The sequence below is a fragment of the Rattus rattus genome, chromosome 1 (genome assembly GCF_011064425.1).
Source record: "Rattus rattus isolate New Zealand chromosome 1, Rrattus_CSIRO_v1, whole genome shotgun sequence".
Taxonomy (NCBI): domain Eukaryota; kingdom Metazoa; phylum Chordata; class Mammalia; order Rodentia; family Muridae; genus Rattus; species Rattus rattus.
This window is the reverse complement of record NC_046154.1, coordinates 13,905,716-13,931,227: the sequence shown is the minus strand read 5'-3', so window position 1 is coordinate 13,931,227 and position 25,512 is coordinate 13,905,716. Positions and strand designations below refer to the sequence as shown.

The window sequence follows — 25,512 nt, the reverse complement described above, 5'->3', positions numbered from 1 at the left end:
GCACTCGGAGGCAGGCGTGACATGTAGCTTGCGTCCAAGTTGAAGATGAAGTTGGGACAAAGGCCCATCGTTGAACCCCTGATTCACAAACCCCAGTTTCACAGCCAGAGTTTCTCTTTCTGAGCCAGATAATCTCAGCTCCACCCAACTGCCTCCCTCTGGGTCACAGAGAGGTCAGACAGGAGCTATTAAGTCCTGGGGCCTAATGTACAGAGGGCTCTGGAGAGGGAGTCTGAGGAACAGGGCAGGAGTCAACAGGATGCAGGCAGGATGTGGATAAGCCCGCTTATTCAAAGAACCAAGCTGCATTTAAATACAATGGGCGGAATGCTTGCCAAAGGGTCAGACCAATTTTAAGTCAGGCTTGGCAACCCAGGCTTATAATTCCGGCACTTGAGAGGAGAAACCACAGAGATCAGGAGCTCAAGGCCAGCCTCTGCTGCATGCAGTTTTATTTTGTTTTGTCGTTGGTGGGTTTTTTTTTTTTTAATTTTATATATATGTGTGTATGCCTAAATGTTTGTAAGAACCCCACCTGTGTGCAGGTGCCCTTGAAGGCCAGAAGAGGACTTTAGATCCCTTGAAGCTGAAGTTACAAGTGTTTGTGAATTTCCCTGTGTGAGTGCTGGCAACAGAACCCCAGTCCTCTACAAGAGCAGCAAGTGCTCTTAACTGCTGAGTCATCTCTCCAGCCCCCAGAGCAGGCAATGACTGAACAGGTTTGAGGCCATCTTTGGCTACATAAAGCTATCAGCCGTCCCCTAAAAAGGAGTGACCAGCTGGAGTAGAACACGAGAGATGCATGACCCACTGTTAAAGAATTGCTAGTGGGTTCTTAGGCCCAAAGTCTGGGTCCTGGACACCCTAGAAAGTTAGGCTGCATGGTTCCAGCTGCATATGCAGCAGAGGATGGCCTTGTTGGGCACCAATGGGAGGAGAAGTCCTTGGTCCTGCCAAGGCTGGACCCCCCCAGTGTAGGGGAATGTCAGGGTGGGGAGGCAGGAAGAGGGGTAGTTGGAGAGGGGAATGCCCTTATAGAAAAGGGGGATGGGATGGGGGCTTATGGATGGGAAACCTGGAAAGGGAATAACATTTGAAATGTAAATTTTAAAATATCCAAGAAAGAAAGAAAGAAAGAAAGAAAGAAAGAAAGAAAGAAAGAAAGAAAGACAGACAGAAAGAAAGAGAGAAAGGAAGAAAGTGAGGGTTGTCCATCCTTTCTCAATACATCAATTAAACAGACAATTACTAGCAAGTAAGCCCATCTTTGGGGTACTGTTATGGGGTTGACCTCTTAAGTAAAGAACCAGGAATATACATAAGTAAGTCCTGGTCAGAAATAAAAGAGGAGGGGGGAGGTGCAAGTTTCTCTCTTTAGGTCATAGGATGAGCCCTCGCTCCCTCTTGCCAAAAATGAGACCACCAAGCTAGAGCCTCACACTAAGAAATGATCTATGACCTCTGAACCTGCAGGGACAGAAAGGTCACTATGCAGGGAGGGACATTTTTGGAGCTTTCTGGAGGAAGGTGACTACCAGGGGGGATGCAGTAAAGCCCTACTTCTTCCTGGATGGTGACCCCATGGAAACTAGATCATGGAGTCTCCCTTTAGTTATCTTTCTACTTTCAATGTATTAGCATCTTCCAGGATCACTTGTAGCTGGGGATGGAGGTGGGGTGGGTCTATTCTATGTTACTTTTACCATAGACCTGACTACCGCTATAGTTGTCTTGGCAACCAGGCCAAGGTATTTTCCACTCCAAGATGGGCAAGTAACTGTTGAAGGTACAAAGATTTGGTCAAAAACTCATGGAAACCTTTAGGTACTTATGGATAAAATGAATGCCCATCCTTGGGAACAGTGAAAGCCAGGATGTGATGAGGAACCCATGATCGTGGTGAACCCAGAGTCATGGGTTAACATGGCAGCTCACTATACTGTGTCTGCTGTTTGACAAGCCTGTACATCAAAATCCTTTGAGAAAGAAGAGGCCTGTCCAGGCTCTGGCTTTTCTTGTTTTCGGGTCTGGCATGGTGACTGATACTTGGTGGCACTTCGTGAATGACTATTGTCTGAATAGACACAGGATCCACATTCCCTTGCTATTGAAAACTCATGTTTACTAAGAACCTACTACATGCCAGGGACTCTTCTAGTCACTTCACACATGGCAGGGCCACTATCTCCTGATAGCAGCCTAGATTAGTCACTATTTTTGTTCTCACTACTGTGGCAAAATACCTGACAAAAGCAGCCTTAAGGGGGAGAAGGGTTTATCAGTTTGAAGGTTACAGGCCATCACGGTGGGAAGGCATGCTGGCGGAAGTGTGAACAGCTGGTCACATTTCCACAGTCAGGAGAATTCTGATTCTCAACTCAACTTCTCCTTTTTATTCAGTTCCGGACCCAGCCTATGTTCAGTGTGGGTCCTTCTAGCCCAATTAACATACCCAGATATTTATCTACTGGGTGACTGTAGATCCTATCAAACTGACAGCTAATGTTAATTGTCATATCTTCCAATGGGACTACCATTGTTGTCCTCTTCTGACAACCAAGACTATAAGAAAACACAACCTAAAGTCAGCCAGCTATGGGCCAAGATGGCTCCGTTGGTGAAGCATGATGCCTGAGTGTACAGCCCCAGTACTTATGTAAAGAGCTAAATGCAGTAGCTCACACTCATTTGTTTGTTTGTTTGTTTTAAAGATTTATTTATTTTTTATAAGTACACTGTAGCTGTCTTCAGACACACCAGAAGAGGGCATCAAATCTCTTTACAGATGGTTGCGAACCACCATTGGTTGCTGGGAATTGAACTCATGACCTCTGGAAGAGCAGTCGGGTGCTCTTAACCGCTGAGCCATCTCTCCAGCCCCTCAGTAGCTCACACTCATAATCCCAGCACTGGAGAGACAGACCTGCAAACTGTGAAGCTTGCTCAACAGCTAAGCTGGCTTACTTGGTGAGCTCCAGGCCAGTGAAAGTCCCTGTCAAAATAATAATAACAATAATAATAATAATAATAATAATAATAATAATAATTAAAAATGAAGTAGAGTTTGAAGAAGACAACTAGTGTCATTTAATCTCTGGCCTCACATACACACACACACACACACACACACACACACACACACACACACACACACACACACAATCATAGCTCCTAAAAGACCCCAGAGTGTCTGCCCCTAATAATACCTTTGCTGCCTCTCATCGCATGGAAGAAACTGTTCACAGCCTCCCCGGAAGGTACATAGTGTGTGTCTGTCACAGTGTGTGGTCTACCCTGGTCAGACAACAGCAGTGCCAGCTCCTTTGGTAGAGTTTGGAGGTGTCCTGACTGTTCTAACAATTCTGGGATTGGGTACCTCAGATCTCGCTCCCATGCTCATAGAGTGATACTGAGTTCACCCTGCCCTTCCAGCTGCCTCACTCACCACCCTACCTTTATTAGGCAGACTTCCCCCGACATGAGGCTGCTCACACTGCTCCTTGGTCATCCTCAGTAGAAACTACCAGAGGATACAGGCCTACCTGTGTCAGCCTGTCATCCTGGAATAGCCCAGTAGACTTTATCAGGTCATTTGCCGACACCCATGGGCATAAAGGGTGGAAGAGACTTCTCACTGTTGAGAGGAAACCTCTACATTCTCCAGAGTTAGTAGTTCAAAGGGCCAAAGTAAACAGCCACCAGAACGGCCCAGTGGCCATCTATGAACCTCCCGTGCAAACTATGCAAAGGTGTAAAGTCACTATAACAGGCTAGTAGAGGAAGACATTTGCTAGGTCAATGTCTGGGGCCATTTTTATGGGTGTGAGATCTGCTTTTCCTCTGGCAGCCTCAGGCCCTTGAGCAAGCAGTTCTGAGGTGGCACAGCCAGCTCCCCTTCCACCCCAGCACCTCACTCCCAGCCCCCCCACCCTCCACCCCACTCTCTTACAGCTCCTGTTAACTAGCACACAGAAGCCTACAGCCTGTCACTTGTCATAGACACACTGAAGGTCAGCATGTGGGTAGGGCAAGTATGACCACAGAGGGCAACTTCACCTTCACGTGGGCAAATGGTGCCACCAGTCACACCCATGTGTGGCCCCATCCACCCTGGGCCCCACCTCCCATGGCCTCAGCTAGCAAAAACCTAGCAATCTGTCCTGCCTATCATAGTCACTTCCCGATGAACACACAATGGAGTGCTCAAAGACCTTAGGGATGGCAGAGCATAAGTTCTGCATGGGCTGGAGACTTTGCTCTCTTGGCGGTTTGCATGTCCTTGGCTCTGGCATAACTATTGTCTTGCATCATGGATGTGTGCTTCTCAAAGAACAAGTGTAATGAAGCAACTCGGATTTTGAGCTCAGGAATCAAGAACAGCAAAGTTCACAGGTAGACTCTCCTGTTTGCTCACCAAGTCACCCCTGGCAGGTTGCTAAACCTCTCTGACATTCACTTTCCTTCCCTGCCAAATAGAATTAAGTAAGATAATTTGTGTAAAGTTCAGAGCACAGGGTGAGTGATCAAAAAGTGTCGACCACAATGGCGAAGCGACAGGCCAGAGACTTTAAGGAAGAAATAGTTTGTGTCCTTTGAAAGGATGCCGATAGGTTGCCATGGGTTGTTAAGCTGTTGGTCCTGGTGGGGACCCATGGACCATGCCTTCCACTTGAGTGTCCATGGTCATGCTACTGGTGCTCACAAACTCAGTGCTTTCAGAATAGGGTACACTGTCTCTAAAAGGGTTCTAGAGGTCAGAAGCCCAGCCTGGGACTCAACCGGACTAACTACAAGGTGTCAGAACTTTGTTCCTTCTGGAAGTTGTTTCCTTCCCCTTTCAAACCCCCTCTCTCACACACACATATTCCACTGAAGTCCTTAGTTATGACCCTGTAGTCATAACTAATGTAGTCATAACCCATGTAGTTGTTCAGGCTACTCCTCCATTCCATGAATGTATCTCTGTCTTCCAAGCCTATCTGGAACTGCATCAGACTTTTCTGTCTCCCTCATCCATTCAGCAGGAGCCAAAACATAGACCCCTACACATCATACATGTTGAGCAGGCACTCTGCCGGCCCTTCATTTGCCTGCTTCTTAAATTTATTTTCTCTTAAACTATGTGTATGTGAAAAAAGGGGTATGTGCATTTGAAGGCAGTACCCATGGAGGCAAAGATAGGGCGTCAGATCCCCTGGAGCTGCAGTTACAGGTGACCGTGAGCCACCATGTGTGTGCTACAAACTGAACCTAGGTCCTTTGCAAGAGTAGTTTGAGCCGTTGACCATGACACTGTCTCTCCAGCCCTCCTTGCCTGCATTTAAGGCAGCCTGTGACTTTATGCAATAGCTTGAATAATCCAGGATCCCCCATCTGAAAACCAAAGGGGTCAGCACATTCAATTCCCCCGGCCTTTCACCCCCTTTCCCATGTAAAGTAGCATGTGCATAGTTTGGGAGATCCAAGATGACCCCTTGGGGGCTGGTTTCCTGTAATTCATTCCCCTCTTCTTGTGTAGGCCTTGGTGTTCTTATCTATGAAATGGGCATGCGTAGCCCAGTCTCCCAGAAATTTGGGGCTAATGCTCAGGCTCTCTATCAGGTAGGTGCCTTGTCTCACTCAGCACCTGTTACAGAAGCCACACACAGAGTCTTTGGGGCTGGAAGATCTCACAGTCCCAGCAGGCAGTAGAATAGTGGCTATAGACTCACTGGGGAGAGTTCTCCATTGGGGAGGGAAACGCAAAATGGGTGTTAACTCTGTCCTACTGAGCCATGAAAGAGGACACTCTGGTCTCCCTGAAAGTTCTCCACAAGGGTAGACTGTGGAAGGGAAGGGCATCTGGAATTCTATGAGGACACAGAGACCTTGCAGGAATTTCCCAAGTGTGACAAAGGGCCAGCTTCTTCATCTGCTGTCTACCAGGGGAATTGCCTGCATGCCACCTTAGTGTGAGAGCAAAAGCCTAGGAACATGGGGATTCTGATGGAAAGGTAGTGCAAGGAAGTGGCCACCATCTTTAACCCCACTATTAAGAAAATACTTCCCTCATCCTGAGCATGGCCTGAGCAGGGTCCAAGTAAGATATAAGGATGAGGTAGATGTAGCCACTGGCATTAGGAAGCATGGCTAGGAAAGAATATAGATGACAGGCTGGCCAGAATAGAGTGTCCAAGAGAGGTGAAGAAAAGGCAAGGGCTGAACCCCTGAGCTGGTAGCTATAGATGGAGTTTGGACTTGATTGGGGGAGCACTGGGGAGCCCTAGAAGATTTTCCACAGAAATGCATGACAACGGGGTTAAAGGACAGTGAGAGGAGACCTGTAATAAGCACTCTCTGAGTGGCGGGATGGGTGTCTCCCTCTGTGGTTACTTATATAGGGCTAGTCCCCAGGAAAAGCCCTGCCCTTCCTGATGCCCCACAGCTGCCCTTCCACTCTCCTGTTCCCTGCAGGATGTGCTGATCCAGCCCCTTCCTGCTGTGATGCTCCACTTCCTCTTGCATTTCTCAGCCCCTGCATGCCCAAGTCCTGGCTCTGACAGCCCACTAGCAGTCAACTGGAAGGTCATCTCCATGGCCTGTGACCTATGTCCTCTCAGAAAGTAAATGGGCCCCTTAGCAAACAACCTTAAGGCTCACTGAGTTCCTTGCTTGCCTTCGGGAGGTGAGGCAATAAAATGCTTAATGAGCTAAGTCTCCCTGGGAACCAGCAGCCCTGGAGTGGCATGGGGGAAGTTCATCTTTCTCAACTGCAGCTTCATTCTCACTTCTGCTGGAGGTGCCACCTGCCAGGGCCAAGGTTACCTAACCAGTTCCTGACTGTACTCTTGATTGGCAAGCTTCTAGGGCCCCAGTGCCCATATCTAAAACGGGTCAGAACCAGCAAGAAACCCAACAGATAAAGACTGCAGTTGCATAACCCTGGTGACCTGAGTTCAATCCCCAGAACCCATGTAAAGTTGGAAGGAAACAACAAATGCTGCAAAGTTGTCCTCTGGCCTTCGTCCACGTGCTACAGCACACTTGCCCCCTCAATACACCCTGCATATATATGCACAAGAATTTCTTTGAGAGATTAAGATGGATTAATCTTTGAGAAATTAAGGCTCAGTGCTTAAGAACGCTTGTTGCTCTTGCAGAGAACCCAGGTTCAGTTCATAGCACCCACGTGATTGCTCACAATTGTCTGTAATGCCAGTTCCAGGGGATCGGATGCCCTCTTCTAGACTTTCTGATACCAGACGTGCACATGTATATATGTCCATACACAAATATCTATATGCAAGCAAATACTCCATCCGCATAAAAGAAAAATAAGTAAATCTTTAAGAAAATTTTATGCATATATGTGCTCTTATTCTTTGAGCCATCTCCACAGAGCATTTTAGATCTTGAATGGCAGATCTGTTTCCTGCTACCCAGGAAGGGCAGAAGGCTCATGGCTCAGCAGTAGCATTGAGTGTTGCTGGTGTGAGTGCTGGTGTGATCAGGTGATCGCACCTGGCTCTCCACTTGGTTTCCTTCTTTAAGGTCACTATGATTAAATTTTTCATGATTGCTTGAGCAGAGGACTTGCCATTCTGTAGCCGGTCCTAGTGGTAATCAGCGGCTCTACCAATGCTGACAAAAAGGGGGACATGATGTCATTAGCACGCACATGCTCACCAGGCACCCAATTACCCAGAATGCCTGCATTCTTTGCATGCGGGGGGTGTGGTCAGAAGGAAAGATAATAAAGTTTGCCAGAGTAAGGAGAGGGACGTAAAGACCAAGTCAGTCAAAACTGCGCCATGCCACCTTTCAGGGGTGATTGTTGTCAGGGGTCGCGGGATTGGTGGCTTGGTGGGTAAAGGGCTTGCTGTGCAAGCATAGAGGACCTTGCATTTGGACACCCGTGTAAAAGGCATCGATGCTGTGGGCATCTGTAACGCTAGTACTGGGGAGAGGAGACAGGTGGAACCCAGGATTCTGATAGCCTGTAAAATCCATGTCCAGTGAAAAGGTTTTATCTCAGAAAATATGGTAGAGAGCCCTAGAAGATAACCTAATGTCAACCGCTGCCTTTGTACACACACACACACACACACACACACACACACACACACACACACACACGGGTGTGGAATCACTTCAAGGCTCTCTCCCCTCCACAAAGCAGGTTAAGCGTGAGTTTCAGGACCCACCAAGGCAGTCAGTATAAAGGTTCCTGAGTCCCAGAGAACTGCTTAACTCTAAGGGGCTGAAGCCCCACCTTCCCCTTGAAAATGACTGAGGGCCAGTGGGCACAGCAAATGCCCTAGGCTTTCTGTGGCTCCGGGCTGTCCCTAAGCAGGGCCAGCATCTCTGGCTGCTCACCAGCCTTCCTGCTCCAAAAGCATTTTCTTGCACTTTTGACCTCCCCAGTACAAGGAAGCCAGCCGGAAATGACGGAGCCCAGAGACCCCAAGTGACTCATCCAGCCACATAGCTTGTCCACTCCTGAATAGATTCCTGGGAACCCTGACCAGGCTGCTTCCCACCCAAAGGGTAGCATAGCCAAGGAGCTAAACAGTCTGTCTGGGAACAGTAGGCGTCATCCAATGTGACATACACCTGGAGAATATTACTCCCTTCTTCATGAACTTTCCATAAAGTCCAGAGCCACGGCAGACGCTGGGAGCCACAGTAGACGCGTCCTAATACACTGGACAAAGACCAGAGCTGACCTAAAGCCCTGCCCCTGAGCTTGGCGGACCCTTGAGAAAGGTACAGGTTTAGGATACCCCTGCAGTCCCTACTACAAGGAAGGCTCATGGCAGATAGTGGAAGCTACCAGTCCCAGAGAGATGCTCCAGGAGAGGCAAGCCCTCCAGGAGAGGCAAGCCCTCCAGCTGGGCGGGGCCTGTGGCTGGGGGTGTGGTGTGGCGCACAGTTCACCCAGCGGCCAGCAGACTGGCTGCGTGTTGCAATGTCTGGTGGCTTTTGCAGTATCCTTTCAGCGCGTGCAGCTGGACTGCCCTCGCTGAGGAGCAAGGAAGCAAGCATATGGCTGGAAGAAACCTGATGTCTCTTAACAGGCTGCATGTCCCGGGGCTGTTGGCACTACGTAGTCCGTTTGCAGCTCTGGGTTCGGCCACCAGTCAGCAGCATCCATGACATCGGGTGTATTTGCTGCCAGTCTGGTCATGGAGGAAGAACCTGAGGTCTGAGTGGCCAGAGAGCTATACCCCTTATCTATCTTCAATCCTTTACTGTCTGAGCCCAGCACCCATCTCCTGTCTCCCAGCTCCTTCCCATCTGTACTGGATATGCCACTCGCCCCCACCCCTCCCCTATCTCCACTCAGTACCTCATCCCCTTATTCCTCTACCATCCTCCTACTTGTACCCAAGATCCTAACCCCAGCCCTGTATTCACCCCTTACCTTGTCCCTACACATATTTAGGACCCAAATACGAGCCTCCTACTCCTTACCCCTGCACCTATCTTCAGCCAGAACCCCCCACCTCACCTCTGCCTGCACTTTGTATTCCAACCCCAAGCCTCTACTAACCTACATACTTCTCCCCTCCTCATCCAGCCAGGAACCCTAATTCCTCCCCCACCAACCAGTGCCTACCCACTGCAGTCTACCACCGAGCCCCCTCTGTCCCCTCATCTGCCCCACTTTCACCAACACCCCCCTACCCTACCCCACCTCCACTTGCAGAAAGACTTCCTGGAGCCTCCTGCCAGCCCTCTGAGTGCAGTGCCTGGCTACTGTCTCCATCATGTGAGCCTGCTGGCCAGTCTTGCTCCCTCTGCATGGAACACACAATCGTAAGGAGGCAGTGTGGTATCTGTTAGGCGCCAGGGACAGGGGCTACTCTGTTACTGAAAACTGTTTACAACCTAGGTGGTAGGCCTACCACTCCCCATCCCTCTGCTTCACCAATGGCATGCTTTCAGAAGTTGAAGCCACCTGAGGACTTACATCTTTCTCTCCTCAGATATCCAGACTTTGCAGAGCCCCTTTTCCCCAGTGCAGGAGGAATGGAACTCTGGTAGGCAGCTTTCTTTTTGCAACTTCTCCTCAGCCCTTTGTGAGCCTGGTCCCTGCCCTGGCAGCCCACAGCCAACCCTGCAAGCCTCCTAGATGCCTCTTCTCCCATCACCCCCTCCCAGACATTACCTGAGCATACTAAACCTCCTAACAAGTCCTATTCAACCTGGATCCTAAATTCCCTTCCAGGATTCAAAACTTGTTCTAACATCCAAACCAGAGGCTGTCACGTCTCTGCTCATAATACTACCTTCACCAACACCCTCACTATCATACTCAAAGTAGAATTCAGTGCCCACACGGGCTGGTATCCACTGTTTGGCTATGACATACGGGCCTCCTTCTGGTGGTTATCACCACACCATCATTACCCAGAGCTCCTTCCTGCTTTCCTGCTTGGTGGAGGGGGGCTGTTTATACATCGGCTGCCTCTTTCTCCAAGATAATCTGCATGACTCCCTCCTTCACACCCCTCAGGTTTCTGCTGAAACCTTATTTCCAGCAGCCTACCCCTTTAGTGCCACTTCCATCTGCCCTCTTTCTCTGCCCCCTGTGCAGCTCTCTGTTCCTCCTGGGATACTTACAGCCACCCCTATTTTGCACGGTCATTGGGAGTTTTGTTTAGAGGGGATTGTATGTGCATGCGTGTGTGTTGGTATGTTTGAATGTGTGTGTGTGTGTGTGTGTGTGTGTGTGTGTGTGTGTGTGTGTGTGTGTGCCTGTATGTGCATATGAAGGCCCTAGATTTCTTCAATCACTCTTTGGGTTTTGTATTGAAATAAGGTCTCTTGCTGAACCCTAAACTTTCTGTCTGGGCCATTCTCCCAGGCCTCTTGTGCTGGCGTTATAGGTGGGCTACAGTGTAGCTTTGGGAATCTAAAATTTGGTGTTCATTCTTACCAGGCAAGCACATTAAGACCCACTGGGCTATCTCACCAGCCTATAAGGTCAATTGTGTTTCATCTTTCCTACCCTTCCCCCCAGCCCTACACTCACACACACACACACACACACACACACACACACACACAAACACACATCCAATGCAGACTGAACACAAGAATGGGATGAACTGATGCCCAGCTGTACCCCAGAGCAGGCAAGTGTGCCTTATAAACAGTTACCACTCAGTAAGCAGTCCATGGATGAATGAACAAAGGTACAAACTCTGCACTAGCTTGGCTTTGAAATCCATGTACTGCTTTGAAACTTCACATGGGGCAACTGGCATAGGTTCCTTGAGTTACCTGGGTTCAAATCCCACTTGGCTGGGAGGTCATACTGCCCCCATGTAACATGCCAGGAGTGGGTAAATACTGTCTCCTGTTCTCTCCTCAGCTCCTACCCCACCAAGACCCCCTGGCCTTCTGCTCCACAAGGTCCGAGTGGAGGAACTAGGGTAGAGGTCACAGGGCTTCATCCAGGAACTATAGTCTGTGTGTCTCCACCTTAGTGGCTTGCCCTTTGCCGTCTGTGGTAATAAGTGATATTTGTGGAAAGAAGCAAGGGCCTTTGTTCTAGCTAGAGAGAGCAGCTGACTCAGAACCAGTGTGAGAATCAGGCCAGGGCCTGTTGGTGGGAGTAGGAAAACCCCAGTCATGTCTCACTTGGTTTTTGAGCAAGGCTGAACACTGCCCCTTGGCAAGTAGCAGTTTTAGGATCTCAAGAGCCATGGTGGAAAGACAGGAACATCTGTATCAAAGAAAAAACAAGGGATGGGGGTTGGATCAGGGGTCAGTCACTGGGACTGACTTCCTGAAGGCCTCTTGAGTATACACTAGAGCAGTCACGGGGAGATGGGATGCCCTTCAAGGACGGGGCACAGAAAAGTCACATTGAGGTAGGAGGACCAGGCTGAATGATTGCTCAGGTGGATGCTGATATGTCCTGAGAGGGCTGGCAAATAGCAAAAACGTGGCCGTCACTAAATTTTACTGAATTATGAAATCCAATAACAATGACCAGCTTAGGTTCTAGAAGGGTCTCTGGCTGTTGTATGACAGTTTACCCAAAGCAGCAGCAAGGTAGGAGAGCATCAGCTGGGGCCATGGCCACAGTCTGCTTGAGGAGAGGAGGCTGGACCTAAAGTGGCTAGATTCAGAAGGTGGGTGGCAAGGATTCTGATGGGCTGGGTGCAGAGTTCGAGAAAAGAACCTATATGGGACTACAAGGCATCTTTGGGGAGGACAGAGGAGGCATCTGCAAGTGGCAGTGTGGACGATGAGACCCGGTGTTCTAGTGACTGAGCCCACAGCTCCGTGGCTCTCTGGCGTCAATGTCACAGGGTCTCTGCGCTCATCTGTTGAATCAAGATAATAGGATTCACCTATAGTAGTTGCAAGAAATGACCACAAGCTAAGTAATTTATAACTACAGGTCTTAGCCAGGCGTGGTAGCACAAGCTGAGGCAGGTGGATTGCCAAGTGTAAGGCCAGCCTGAGGTACAGAGTGGGACCTTGCCTCATGGGGAAATAAACAAAACAGGCAAGAACTACAGTTTAGTCTGTCAGCGTTCTGGGATCCATTCCCTGATAGATTGATTCCTCTCTTTAACCCTTTCATCTCTAATGAAAACTACACAGGTATCACTAAGCAACACGTCCAGGTAGTCCAGCATGGACCCTAACACATGACTGTCTTTCCTTGGGGGCCTTAACTGTGTCATAACTGCAAATAAGGGTACCGTCTTGAACACTGGCTGTCAGGACTTGCACATAACCGCACAAGGTCACATACCTTCCCACTCTTCCTGTCATGAGGATTTAATATAAGATTCCCTAAGATTCCCTTAGGTTCCTTCTAGAACCTAAGCTGGACATAAGATAGGGACATGCTCAAAGCAAGAGCCCAAGAAGTGGTGGCCATGGCTTCCCTCCCCCACCTGTTTTTCCTATCCTGCCATCAATAGGAGCCCATGACTTCTTGGCCCCTTTGGTCCACCCTGCAAGGCCTGGGCATCCTCACAGCCAATGAGGATTGTCACTCTGGCCTACTTAGTAACCACCTGGCCAGCGGGAGCAGGAGTCACACAAATACAGGATTATGCTGCCTCCCCCCTTCCCTGGGAGACCATCCAGACAGGCACATGGGTGTTGTAATATCCGGATGCGTTGCTTAGCGATACCTGTGTAGTGAACAAGCACACAGGATCCCTTTGTTCATGCAGGCAGGCAGTGGCCAAGGACGCAGGTTTGAGAATCAGACAGCGTATGAGTAAATTGTGTGGTCTTCTTCATCTGTGCCTCAGTTTCCTCCTGTAACCTAGAGTTATCAGAGCCAGCTGGGACATGTGGTGACTCATTGAAGGGCCCAAAGTCCAGGCAAGTAGCACCTGGCCTGGAAGAAGTAACCACCTGGCTCCAAGTTGCAGCCAGGTGCTTACGGATGAGCTTTGTCACTGCTAACCTGGGGTTGGCCATGGGATCCTGAAATAAACCTGAGGCCATTCGTATTATAAAATAAATATTAATATCATTGCCATTAACAGAAACAGGTGCTCCTTCTCATAAAAGATACTACCACCTAGGACTCAGGAGATGGCTTAGTCAGCAATGTGCTTACTGTATTTCCATAAGAACCTGAGTTCGGATCCCTGGCACCCATGTAAAAATCTGGGCCCAGCATCACAAGCCTGTAATCCCAGTCCTGGGGAGATAAAGATGAGAGGATCTCTGGGGTTTGCTGAGCAGGTAGTCTTGCTGAATCAGTGAGCTTCAGGTTCTGTGAGAGCCCTTTGTCTCAGGTAAAAGGCAACACCTGCTGCCACTCTCTGACCTCCAAACAAGAGTGCGTGTACGAGCTTGTGCGGGGACACACACACACACACACACACACACACACACACACACACACACACACACACACACACACACATACACACACACTTCCTGTAAAGCCAGAGCTGTCCGTGGTGGTGCTGGAAGGACCATCTGAGGTCCTGTGTCTTGCCTCCTGATCAGAGTACGCTGAATGCAGTAGCCACTCCTCCCTGTCTGACTCCTGTGAGCATGGTGCATGGAGCCTTGGGGAATGACACAGGGAAGGAGGCAGCTCAGCAGGCACATGGTCATCACTTTGAATGCTTGTCATTTGGAAAGAAAGGGGCTTCTTGTCTGTGCCCAGGGTGACAGGACAATGCTGGCAATGAGTGAGGACTGGAGTAACCATGTATGGCTTGTCATAAGAAAAGGGGCCTCCGGGGGTTGGGGATTTGGCTCAGTGGTAGAGCGCTTGCCTAGGAAGCTCAAGGTCCTGGGTTCGATTCCCAGCCCCGGAAAAAAAAAAAAGAGAGGACACTGTGCATGGGCAACAGTGATGAGATCTTTGCTGGCTCAGGAATCTCAGACTTGTCCATGAGAGCAACCGATGCATTCCCTGGAAAGAAAAGGGGCCTCCTATCAGAGCCAGTTAGGAGCTATAGCTTCAGGTCAGATACTGTTTGAACCAGTTTTTGTAGAGGCAATAGTTCTAGAAGCTTGATTAAAGTGACACTTCCGTGGCTAGCTGGGCAGGCAGAGAGGGTCCTAAAATATGTCTTCCAAGATACCTTCGTCTCAACAGCCCCAGAGGCTCCTCCTTAGAATTCCCAGGAACTTCCAGAGCCCATCTTGTAAACCTAGCCTCCTAGAGAAATTTGCCCATTAAGGTCCTGCAGTTGACCTTGCAAATTGGGTAACTTGGACCCTTTTGCCTGACTGGCCCATGGCTGTGGCTAAAGGATGGGGGAAAGGTGAGACAGAGACCACTATGGTTCTAGAGTTCTGAACCAGACAAGACTATGTCTAGGAGCAGTAGGACTGAGTGCCACAGTGTCCCCCATCTTTAACTTTGAAAATGTGTTCTGTCCCCAGACCTGTAAGGCAAGCTACTTGGGAGGCCAGTGTAGAGGAATCCTATGTTCAAGGCCTGCCTGGGCTACAGAGCCAACTCAAGGCCAGTGTGGCCAACATTAAACCCTGTCTCAAAATGTTTTTAAAAAGAAGAATGGTTGGAGAATTACAGCTCACTGGCAGAATATTTATCTAGCATGTGCTGGGTCCAGAGTTCAATCCCTAGTGCCACTAAGATAGATAGATAGATAGATAGATAGATAGATAGATAGATAGATAGATAGATAGATAGATAGATAGATAGATAGATAGATAGAGTGTGCCATGTTCATGTTTCAGACACCACAGGTAGTCCCCCCAGGGTTGCACCCATCCCTTTTTGTTCAGGACCACCCTAACTCTAACTGTAAAGTAGACTGAAATTCCCAAGCTCACTCTCACCCAGCCACAAGCATGGCTCTTAATTAGCATCACCCTATCACCTATCTGCTGTGTTGGGTGTGGGAGCAAGAAGCCATACCCCTCCCAAAGCTGCTCTCTAACCCATTCTGCTGCCCTGCCTAACATGCTTGGTGTCTCTGCTTGGCATTTTCCTTCTGTCTACAAGGCCAATATTATCAGTCCAACTGTAAGCCACAGCATTCATGGACCATGAGCTCCTTGACCTGTCAAGTCTTGGACCTGAGATTACCTGCTCATGTCACTGGTGGGATGCCCCGTCTCACCCTCCACACTCCTGCCACACATGCAGTCAATCTCTCGGGTATCTCCCTGGATACGGAAGAAAAGGGTGAATAGGGAGGAATAGCAGTGTCCTAGAATCAGCAGACTTTTCTAGAAGGGCCAGCACCACGTGACTGGGTCAGCTGACCATGAGCAGTGCTGGATTCATAAGATGAATGAGTGCCTGAATTACTCTGAGCCAAGGCAAAGGGCTTCCAAATGCTCGACACACTCATCTGTCTGCCAGTGGAAGCACAAAACAAGGGCTAGTCTTAGCAGGGAGGAGCGGAGTTTCTGAGTCATACGGCTGTACAGATAGGAGAGGCGTGACCCTGGGCAAGTCACTTTATCTGTCTGAGACCTATTGTGCGGGGAGTAACATGTCCACCCACACCGTGTCGGCATGAAAGAGGGCATTCCGTGTACTTGACAGAGGGCCTGGCCCACAGAGAGGTATCTGTTGATATTAGCTGTTACCGAGTGTTGTAGGGAGGGGAGGCTGGAGAGGCTTCGGAACTAGGGGCAGTCAGGCATGGCTCTGCAGAAGGAATAGGAGTTTGCAATGTTTTCGAGAAAAACAATGAAGAGAGATAACAAATAGCTACCTTATCACAGGTAAAGACCTTAAAGAGGTATTAATGAGGGGTTGGAGAAATGGCTCAGCAGTTAAGAGCACTGGCTGTTCTACCAGAGGACCTGGGTTCAATTCCCAGCAACCGCATGGCGGCTCACAACTGTCTGTGATTCCAGTTCCAGGGGATCTGACACCCTCACAGGCATACTACCAGTGTTCATAAAATAAAAAATAAGTAAGCTATTCTTTTAAAAAGAGGTATCGAGGAGCACTAAAGCTAAACAGGGGTTATTGATGCTGAGTTACAATGGGGAAGTTTTATATTATGCCTCTGTTCTTATTGGTGCCCGTGTTGCTTTGAGACAGGGTCCTTCTGTGTAGCCCAGTTTGGCCTTGAACTGGCCGTCCTCCCACGTCAGCCCCCTTATACTTCAATTATTACACCTAGGTTCCGGGTTGTTGTTGATGCTGTTACTGTTGTTGATTTTTCCTTGAGGTTTGGAGTGGGTGACACATCACGAGTGAGGAAGTCAGAGGACAACTTAGAGTAGTCAGTTTCTCCCTCCGCCACTCGAGTCCCAGAGATCGAACTCTAGTCATCGAACTTGGTGACAGCACTGAGCCATCTCACCAGCCCCTGATTTTTAAGACCAAAGCCACCTTGTTCTTTAGAGATGTTTCCCATAAACAGACATAAAGAAGTGAGTGGCAGAGAGATCTGACACTTCCCCCGGTGTCCATCAGAGGCTGCTTGCTTCCTTGACCTGTTGAGGTGTCAGAGGTGGGCTTTTCTGAATTATTCCATGCAGCTCCCCTTTTGTTTGCACTCTGAATCCCTGAACATCTTTCGTAGTAGCCTTAACACACTTGAGTGACTACAGTCCCTTAAGTGACTAGCGAGGATGTCGAGGATGATACTGTCTATCCTTCATCCCCAGAAGAATCCCAGCAGAGCAAGCCTGCAGGACAGCCAGCAGGCACCAACACTGTGCTGAGTCCCCCCAGGGATTTGGGAGGAAACGTACAAGGCTTTACTTTGTCTTCAATACTACTAGGGATTGAGATTAGGACAGTGAATAGCAGTTGTCACTGACCACCTATGCTTAGAGCCACACAACAGTGATGTTCAAACACCAGCTCTGTCACTCTGTGTGTGTGGCCTCGGATAAGGTGCTTAGGCTTCTCTGAGATACAATTTCCTTCCCTGTGAATAGTCAGTTCGGCTGGCTCCTGGGATCCCCATGGGTCCTTTTGTTTATTCTTCCTCCTCTGACCCCCTAGTTGTGACTGATCCTTGATCATTCAACCTTCCCTACAGGATTGGGTTCCTGTGGTGGGAACTGTGTATCTTTTGTTCTCTTAGGTCCTAGTCCTGGGCTCAGTAGCCACCCATAGTGTGTTCTCTGGCCCTGGCAGATAGGTGGATGAGGTTGTGGTAGAGACATCAATCTGGATGAGACACAAGGAGGGCTTCCTAGGCCGGAATGAGTACCAGCAATGACAGATTTAGAGTGGGGTTTTAGGTCTTTCATACTTAACCTGCAGAGGGTAGACTCTGGGTTCAGATCCTGCCCCCACCACACACCAGGTGTGTCTTTGGATGCCTGACTTAATAATTGAACCCCGATTCCCAAGTATAGGTAATATACATCTCTAGCGGAGAAGAGCTTCAGCTGCTGACACTGGCAGGTAAAGCAAAGCAGGGCAGGCACTGTTGGTAACCCACACCAGGGATCAAGACCCTTTCCTTCCTCCTTCTGCTCACCTGCCCTGAGAGGGGAAAAGAGCAGAAGCTCACTGTTTGAAGCCCACTGTTTAACCTCACAGGAGACTGGAGGCCAAGAGATGTGAAGACCCCAATCCTGACTTTATTAGCTTAGTCTAACCTGACCTTGCCAGCTGGTCAGCCAGGAAACTTAAGAGGAAGCTGAAGTAGTCGTGAGGACAGATGGACATAGTGTGTCCTATCCAAAGACCATATGCATCCACCAGAGGACCTGAGGGCACAAGCCCATAGGGTTGTACATGTTCATAGACACACACCTCTCTCTGCTCGCATGCAGCAGAGATTCAGGCTTATAGACACATGTTCACAGATGCATACACACAACGCATGCTCACAGACGTAGACGCCCACAGATATGAAGCCACAGATGCACACTCTCAGATACACAGTGCACACTCAGACACACATACATTCACAGTCACGCAAATGCATGCATGGACTTATGGACACACAGGTGCACGCTAGGTCAGGTTCAGAAGTACTAGCACTCCCAGACCCAGACACACAAACACCATATTCGGAGATTTGCTCCGACGGATGCAGCTTCCCCCCGGCACTCATCTTTGCCCAGCACCATGGCTAGCTCCTTGTCTGTACTTGCTGGGTTGAGTGAGGATGCTCTAGGAAACCCTATGCCCCACTGACTCCTGGTCCACACAGACTTACTTATGGAAGGTTCTGTGACTGCTAATAGGGCAGTCACAGAGGGTCTTTTAGCTTCGAGGGGTAGTTTAATACCCACCTACAGTATCCCAGTTTTGGCCCTGTCATTCATCAAACAGGCGACATGTGGCTCAGTAGGCACTGAGATACTAAAATGAACAGAACAGAATTGGATCCTAGGGACTCGAGGTTCACAGAGACACTTAGCCAAGGTACCAGGGAGAGAGGTAGAGCCACTCTGCCAGCACACAAGGGGCGACCTCAAGAGGACCGGGTTTCTGATTGTGGCTATTGCCTGTTTTTGGGGGACAGTGTGCACAGACCTTCACCCAACATGCCTGACCACCGCTATCTCCCTGGGCCATCTTCCAGCCCAGGTGACAAGGCTGGTCTCCTTAGTTCCTGATTGCAAACATTCTGAGTAGACCATGGCACATGTTAGACACTGGAGCAGACCATGGCAACTGGCTGTCTCTGAACAACCAAGAACCAGGAGGAACATATTCCTCTAGAGTCATGGAGCAGCCAGGCTCCTTCTGATTTGTGCTAAGAAAACCACAGGAGTTCATAATGACATCCAGCCCCCTGTCGGTGCTTTTAAAGAGAAAAGAAACATAGATCTGTGGCTGAAAAGATGGCTCAGGACTTAAGAGCACTTGCTGCTCTTGCAGAGGACTGGATTTAGTTCCTAGCACCCACCTGGTGCTTCCCAAACAGTTTTAACCAGTTCTAGAGGATCCCATGTTCTTCTGGTCTACACAAGTACTTGTTTGCATGTGGTACGCATGCATACATCAGGCACACACACATACACATAAAATTAAAATAAATGTTTAAAAAAGAAAGAAACACAGACTCTTGCTGGAGACTTGCTTCTCTTATGCTGATTTTCCTGAATTGAGGTGTTCCCTACCTCTATCTCTGTACCATAAATCTGCATCTCTGTGTTGCTAGCTCCCCAGGCACCCAAACCTGGGCTCTTTTGTAGGGGAAGATGTGCTGTTCTCCTTCAGATCTAGACAATACTAGCCAGGCTTCAATTCCCAGTCTTTTGTGGACCATTCATACATCTCCTTTAGCACCCCGCTTACAGGTCCCATCAAGGTCACTAGGTAACTCTTTCACCTGTCACCTGATGGCTAAGGAAGCCCTTGCTTCTCAGCAGGAGCCTCACTGTCGGTCTCCTGTCTGTCCTTGCATCCTTCCTTCCCAGTGGGACCACAGGGAGGCAGAAGCCCTCCAAGGCCTTGTGGAAGGAGAATGTGACCCCCACCCCATCCTTCCTAGTGGCTGGTGGGAATAATCACAGCTCCAAACTTAATTGGTGAGAAGGCTAGCTGGTTTCTGACAGAACACATCCTGGAATATTGCCTCGAAGAATCAAGTAAAAGGCTAGAACTGGGCTGGCAGGAGGTGTCCTGCTGGGAAAAATATGTCAGAAAGGCTTGATCTTCACACACCAGCAGACTGTTCATAAGTGTGCTCAGAAACAGCTGGCTCACTTAAGAGTAAGTGATATCCCTCTTAAAATCTTGTTGGGGCAGGAGACATCGCTCAATGGTTAAGAGCACTTGCTGTTTCTTCCAGAGAACCTGAGTTCTCTTCCTAGTACCCAGATCGAGTAACTCCAGCTCCAGGGAGCTCTGACACCCTCTTCTGGTCTCTCTTGGATCCTGCACCCATGTGCACACACCCATACACAGGCACATAGACATATACATAAAAGTAAAAAAGAAAACTTATTGTTAGCCAGTGTGGTTGCTAGTTTGATACAAGCTAGAGTCATCTGAGAGGAGGAACTCAGCTGAGCAAATGCCTTCATATGATTGGGCTGTACATAAGCCTATAGAACATTTTCTTCATTCGTGATTGATGGGGAGAAACCCAGCCCATTGGGGGTTCTACCGCCTCTGTGCCAGAAGTCCTGAGTTCTGTAAGAAAGCAGGCAGAGCAAGCATGGAAGCAAGCCAATAAACAGCAGGCATCCATAGCCTCTGCCTCAGCTCCTGCCTCCAGGTTCCTGTCCTGAATGAGTTCCTGTCCTGACTTCCCTTAGTGATGGACTGTTAGTAACCTGGAAGTTTTAGCTAAATAAACCCTTCCCTTCCCAAATTGCTTTTGGTTGTGGTGATTTATTACTGTGATAGAAACCCAAAGTAAGATAGCAAGCACAATGGTGTAGCAGGTGAAAACAGTCCTGACAACTTAAGTTTGATACCCAAACCCACAACAGAAGGAGCAAATCAACTCTTAAAAGTTGACCTCTAACCTCCACCCATGGACTGGCATGCACTGTGGTACACTCGACGTATACAAACAATAACAACAACAAGAATGGTAATAATAACACTAATAATACAGTTGATATGCTTTGGGCATTCACTTTTAGATGGAATCAAGGTAACCAGCATTTTAAAGACTATTAAAATTCTAAATTCCTGGCAACAGTCATTGTCTCAATCATCTGTACCACCTATTTCAGAGCCACCTATTCCATGCTAGTTTTCTCTCCTTCCAGATTGTTCTCTGGGGCCGGACTGAGAAGTGCCTGAAGGAGACAACAGAGGAGATTCGGCAGATGGGCACAGAGTGCCACTACTTCATCTGTGATGTGGGCAACCGGGAAGAGGTATACCAGATGGCCAAAGCTGTCCGAGAGAAGGTTAGTAGCCTGGCAAGTCTGGCCACAGCACACTGAATTCATATGGTCTGGGAGGGAATGGTGTCATGGCGGACTGGCTTTATACAGGGCACCTTTTGGGTACTTTCCATGAAGCTGGTCCAAGTTACGTGGACAGGGACTGACATTAATAGCCCAGTAAGAGTAGGCCCTCTGTGGTCCCTTGGATACTTAGACACTGTTAGTTTCTCTCTGAGACCAAGAGGAGCAAGTGTCCCATTGCATTCTGGGAAAACCTTTTCCATAATCCAAGACATTTGGGCTGGGTAGACGACTAAATGCTAATAGAGAAAAAGAATTCACCCTGTTACACATCCCACTCATGGTAACATTAACCATTTTTATGTGACCATAACCTCATTTATTATAAATATGCTATGTTCTGGGTATAGTATGTACCATAAACTATTTCTAATCCTCAGACACAGCTGGTATGGCACCAGCGCCATTTATAAACAAGACTGATGCTCAGAAAGGCCATGTGGCTGGTGGTTGCGGAGCCTGGTCTGTGCCCCTCCAGGTACAGCCCACAGGGACTGGCTGCCCTCACGGCTCCACAGCCCCCTCTTGCCCACAGGTGGGTGACATCACCATCCTGGTGAACAATGCTGCTGTGGTCCATGGGAAAAGCTTGATGGACAGCGATGATGATGCCCTCCTCAAGTCCCAGCACGTCAACACCCTGGGCCAATTCTGGGTAAGAGTTTTTCTGGCCCAGAGCCAGCCAGAGGCAATGCAGGAAGCCTGTGTGAGGTAGAGAGAAAGAGAGGCTCAGTGGGACTGCGGATCATGGTAGCAAGGATGTTCCACAGCAAAATAACTAGATAAAAGAAATGACTGGCAGGGAGACATAGGAACTTCTGACTGGCTAACCTAGTGTTCTGCAGTGGGAGGTCTCAGTGATTGAAGGGTGTCACTAGAGTAACTATGCATCCAGAGTAGGCTGCTCTCCACAGTACAAGGGTACAGGGCTTGGCAGAAGCTGTACCACTACAAACTGACCCCTGCTATCTACCCTCAGACCACCAAGGCCTTCTTGCCACGTATGCTGGAGCTCCAGAACGGCCATATTGTGTGCCTCAATTCTGTGCTTGCACTGTCGGCCATCCCTGGCGCCATTGACTACTGCACGTCAAAAGCATCAGCCTTCGCCTTCATGGAGAGCCTGACCTTGGGGCTGTTGGACTGTCCGGGTGTCAGCGCCACCACCGTTCTACCCTTTCACACCAGCACCGAGATGTTTCAGGGCATGAGAGTCAGGTCAGTGGGAGAGACCAGCCACCCCTCCTGAGTCAATCCAGCCAGTGGTCTTCACAGGAAGAAGCCCCCAGAGTTCCTTGGCCTTGGTCTCACACTCTCAGACCTCATTTTCCACTCCCAAGGCAATGGGATACGACTGCACTGTATCAGTTACTTTTCTGCTACTGTAGCAAAGTGCCTGACCAAGGTAATTTAAGGAAGGAAGGGTTTGTTGAGGTTACAGTCTGTCCTGGTAGAAAGTCATGGCAGCAGTAGCAGTGAGGCAGCTGGTCACACTGCATTCACGGTCAATAAGCAGAGAGAGCTGGATGCTGGTGTTCGGCTCCCTTTCTCCATTTTGTTCAATCCAAGACCCGCTTCCCACATTCAGGACCCTACTTCTTAGTATAGGGGATCACACAAAACTGAATGGGCATCACTACCCAACAACAAGAAGGGAATGAATATTCACATGTGACCTGCATAACAAAACCCATACCCATAATCCCGAGTGAAAGAAACCATGTGATCGCATTCTGCACGGTCTCACACGCACGGCATTCTGGATCAGGCAAAACAATGGTGCTAGAGACAGGGTCGGTAGTCTAGAGCTAGGGAACTGTGTGGCGGTGGTTAGACAAGCAAAAGTTAATTGAGCTGTGAGCTGAAGATGTGAGCCTTAATTATAGAGCCAAGACAGGCGAGGTGGTTTGGTGGGTAAAGGAGCTTGCTGCCAAGCCTGACCATCTATCTGAGTTTGATCCCTGATACCCAAATGGTGGAAGGTGAGAACTGACTCCAGCAAGGTTCCTTCTGACTACCACATGCATTCGGAGGCACATGCCCACTTACACATATACACAGCATGCACACAACCATCACACACACACACACACACACACACCAATAACTTTTTAAATTAATAAATGGAAATTATAGCCTCATGTGAAGAAATCCCAAGGCCCACTTGGGCTTAGTGTTCATGCTCAAGTGTCTGCCTGGGGTGGCATCATGCTGTCGCTTGCTGTAATGTGCCTGCCGTGTGATACCAGGCTTCATTGCCAGTCTGTAAAATTGGGTGATGACTGACATCACGGACGGTAAATGGCACTGATACTGAACATTGTATCGGTACACATCACACATCACACACCCAATTTAGGGGAAGATTTATTGCCTCTCAGAGCTGTGCTTTGCTTATCTGTAAAATGGCAGGAATAGTATTTACCAGGTAGATTGCTGGTAAAGTGAGAGATAATAATGAACCTATCGTCCCTAGCACAAACCCTAGCGCACTCAAGTTCCTCATAAGAGAGATGTCTCCCCTGTTATCTTACCTTTTGAGACAGGGTCTCATCTGTAGCCCACGATGGCCTTCAACTTGTGGTGATCTCCTGCCTCGGCCTTGTGAGTGCTTGGGATTAGAGCAGTGTCCTGCCACACCCAGCTGTTGTTATTTTTCCAAGACTAGACATGGTCTTGATGAGTTTTGCTAGAAGACAGTCTCTTTAGGGTGTGTCCAGAAGTAGACAGTTCTACCTAGCATGCAAACAAACCATCACTCATTCTGAATTTCAAGGAGGTTATACTAGTGACTGTACTGATGCCCTGGAATCAAATCCCAGTTCTCTGTAACTCCTAGCTAGTGACTTGACTTTTCTGTGCCTCAGTTTCCGTGTTTATGTTTTTGTTTGCAGTAATTGCCAGTAGTACCCCTTACTTCACGGGTTGGGGAAGAGCCTGGGTGGCGTTGACTGGCTCTGCCTGCTTATGAGAACTAGGTGAACATTAGGTGTATACTAGCAAGCTACCTGTAGCTGTGCAAGTGACAGCCAAGGGTTTTTTCTGGAAGACCTACGTATGCTTTAATCAACTCCTCTTTATTGAAAGAAAAAGGAAAATAGAAGAGCCGTTGTCTTGTCCTGTGGCCATCTTAGCAGTTTCCTGGGGATGGTGATTGGGCTAGGACCATCCATCCAGCAAGATTCACTGTATCAGAGGCTACCATTGTTTTTATATTTACTGACTTACTCTGTATTCTAGCCATTCCTTGAAAATAGGCTGTAAACCCATTTCACAGTTAGGGAACTGAGTGTCAGAGAGACATCATCAGTATGAGGCAGCACAGCTGGAATTGGGCCAGATGAGCAGGCTTCTTCTGGTTACGTCCCAGGATCCTCTGTTTTCATCCCAGTCACCATGGAGAGAAAGAGGGATATCTTAACAGGTTTGAGGCCTCTCCATTGGGTTCTTCTGCAAGGGTTTTACCAGGAAGGGTCCCCCAAAGCCCAGACAGCTGGGCCTTGCTGTGCTGTCTCCCCTCTCCCAAAAGACAGTACTGGACACAGGGAAAGGCTGGAGGCGGCAGATATGCTATTGTGTGACTGGAGTTGCAGTGAACTACATCAGCATGCCCTTCTCTGGAAAACATAGGCTGCAGGTTTATGGGGCTCCAGGAATTGCTATCTTGGCCTGTGAAGAAAATCTAGTCATCAAAGTATGACCTGAGTTTGATCTCTGGAACTCACATTTATAAAAATCCAAGCCAACGTAGCATACACTTGTCATTCCAGCACTGTGGAGGCAGATATAGGCAAATCCCTAGGGCTGGTTGGCCATTCAGGCTATCCAAGTTGCAAGCTTCAGGCCATTAAGTGACCCAGGCCATAAAACAGTGTGTATGACTCCTGAGAAACAATACTGAAAGTTGACCTCTGCCCTCCACACACATTCTGCCCATATTATTTTCCTCCACACACATAAACACTCATACACACCCACATATGTACACACACACACACACACACACACACACACACACACACACGCCCCAAAGCCATACTTGTCACACAACTGAAAAGGTATAGGAGGGTTACAGCCTTTGAGCTTGCCCCTTGCTCAGGAATGGCATCAAACCTGATGACTCACAACCCTTAATCTTAATGGTACCAGAGCCCTGTGAGGGACAGAGGTCAGGGCTAGCAGCATATACCTTCA

At 48.7% G+C, this 25,512-nt stretch overlaps 1 protein-coding gene across 3 annotated transcripts in view; it reads left to right on the top strand.

Moving 5' to 3' along the window:
- The window catches only part of Dhrs3 (dehydrogenase/reductase 3), a 35,750-nt gene that overhangs the window by 5,691 nt on the left and 4,547 nt on the right, over positions 1–25,512 (top strand). For 2 of the 3 annotated variants that reach the window (XR_004386994.1, XM_032895020.1), the window contains exons 2-4: positions 21,115–21,258; positions 21,854–21,973; positions 22,298–22,536. Coding sequence is in view for 2 of the 3 variants with exons in the window: in XM_032895020.1 (XP_032750911.1) it covers positions 21,115–21,258; positions 21,854–21,973; positions 22,298–22,536 (503 nt within the window). In the remaining variant the exon portion in view is untranslated. Of the gene's footprint in view, positions 1–21,114; positions 21,259–21,698; positions 21,974–22,297; positions 22,537–25,512 lie in introns of all 3 variants that reach the window. The other variant, XM_032895026.1, reaches the window with a different exon arrangement.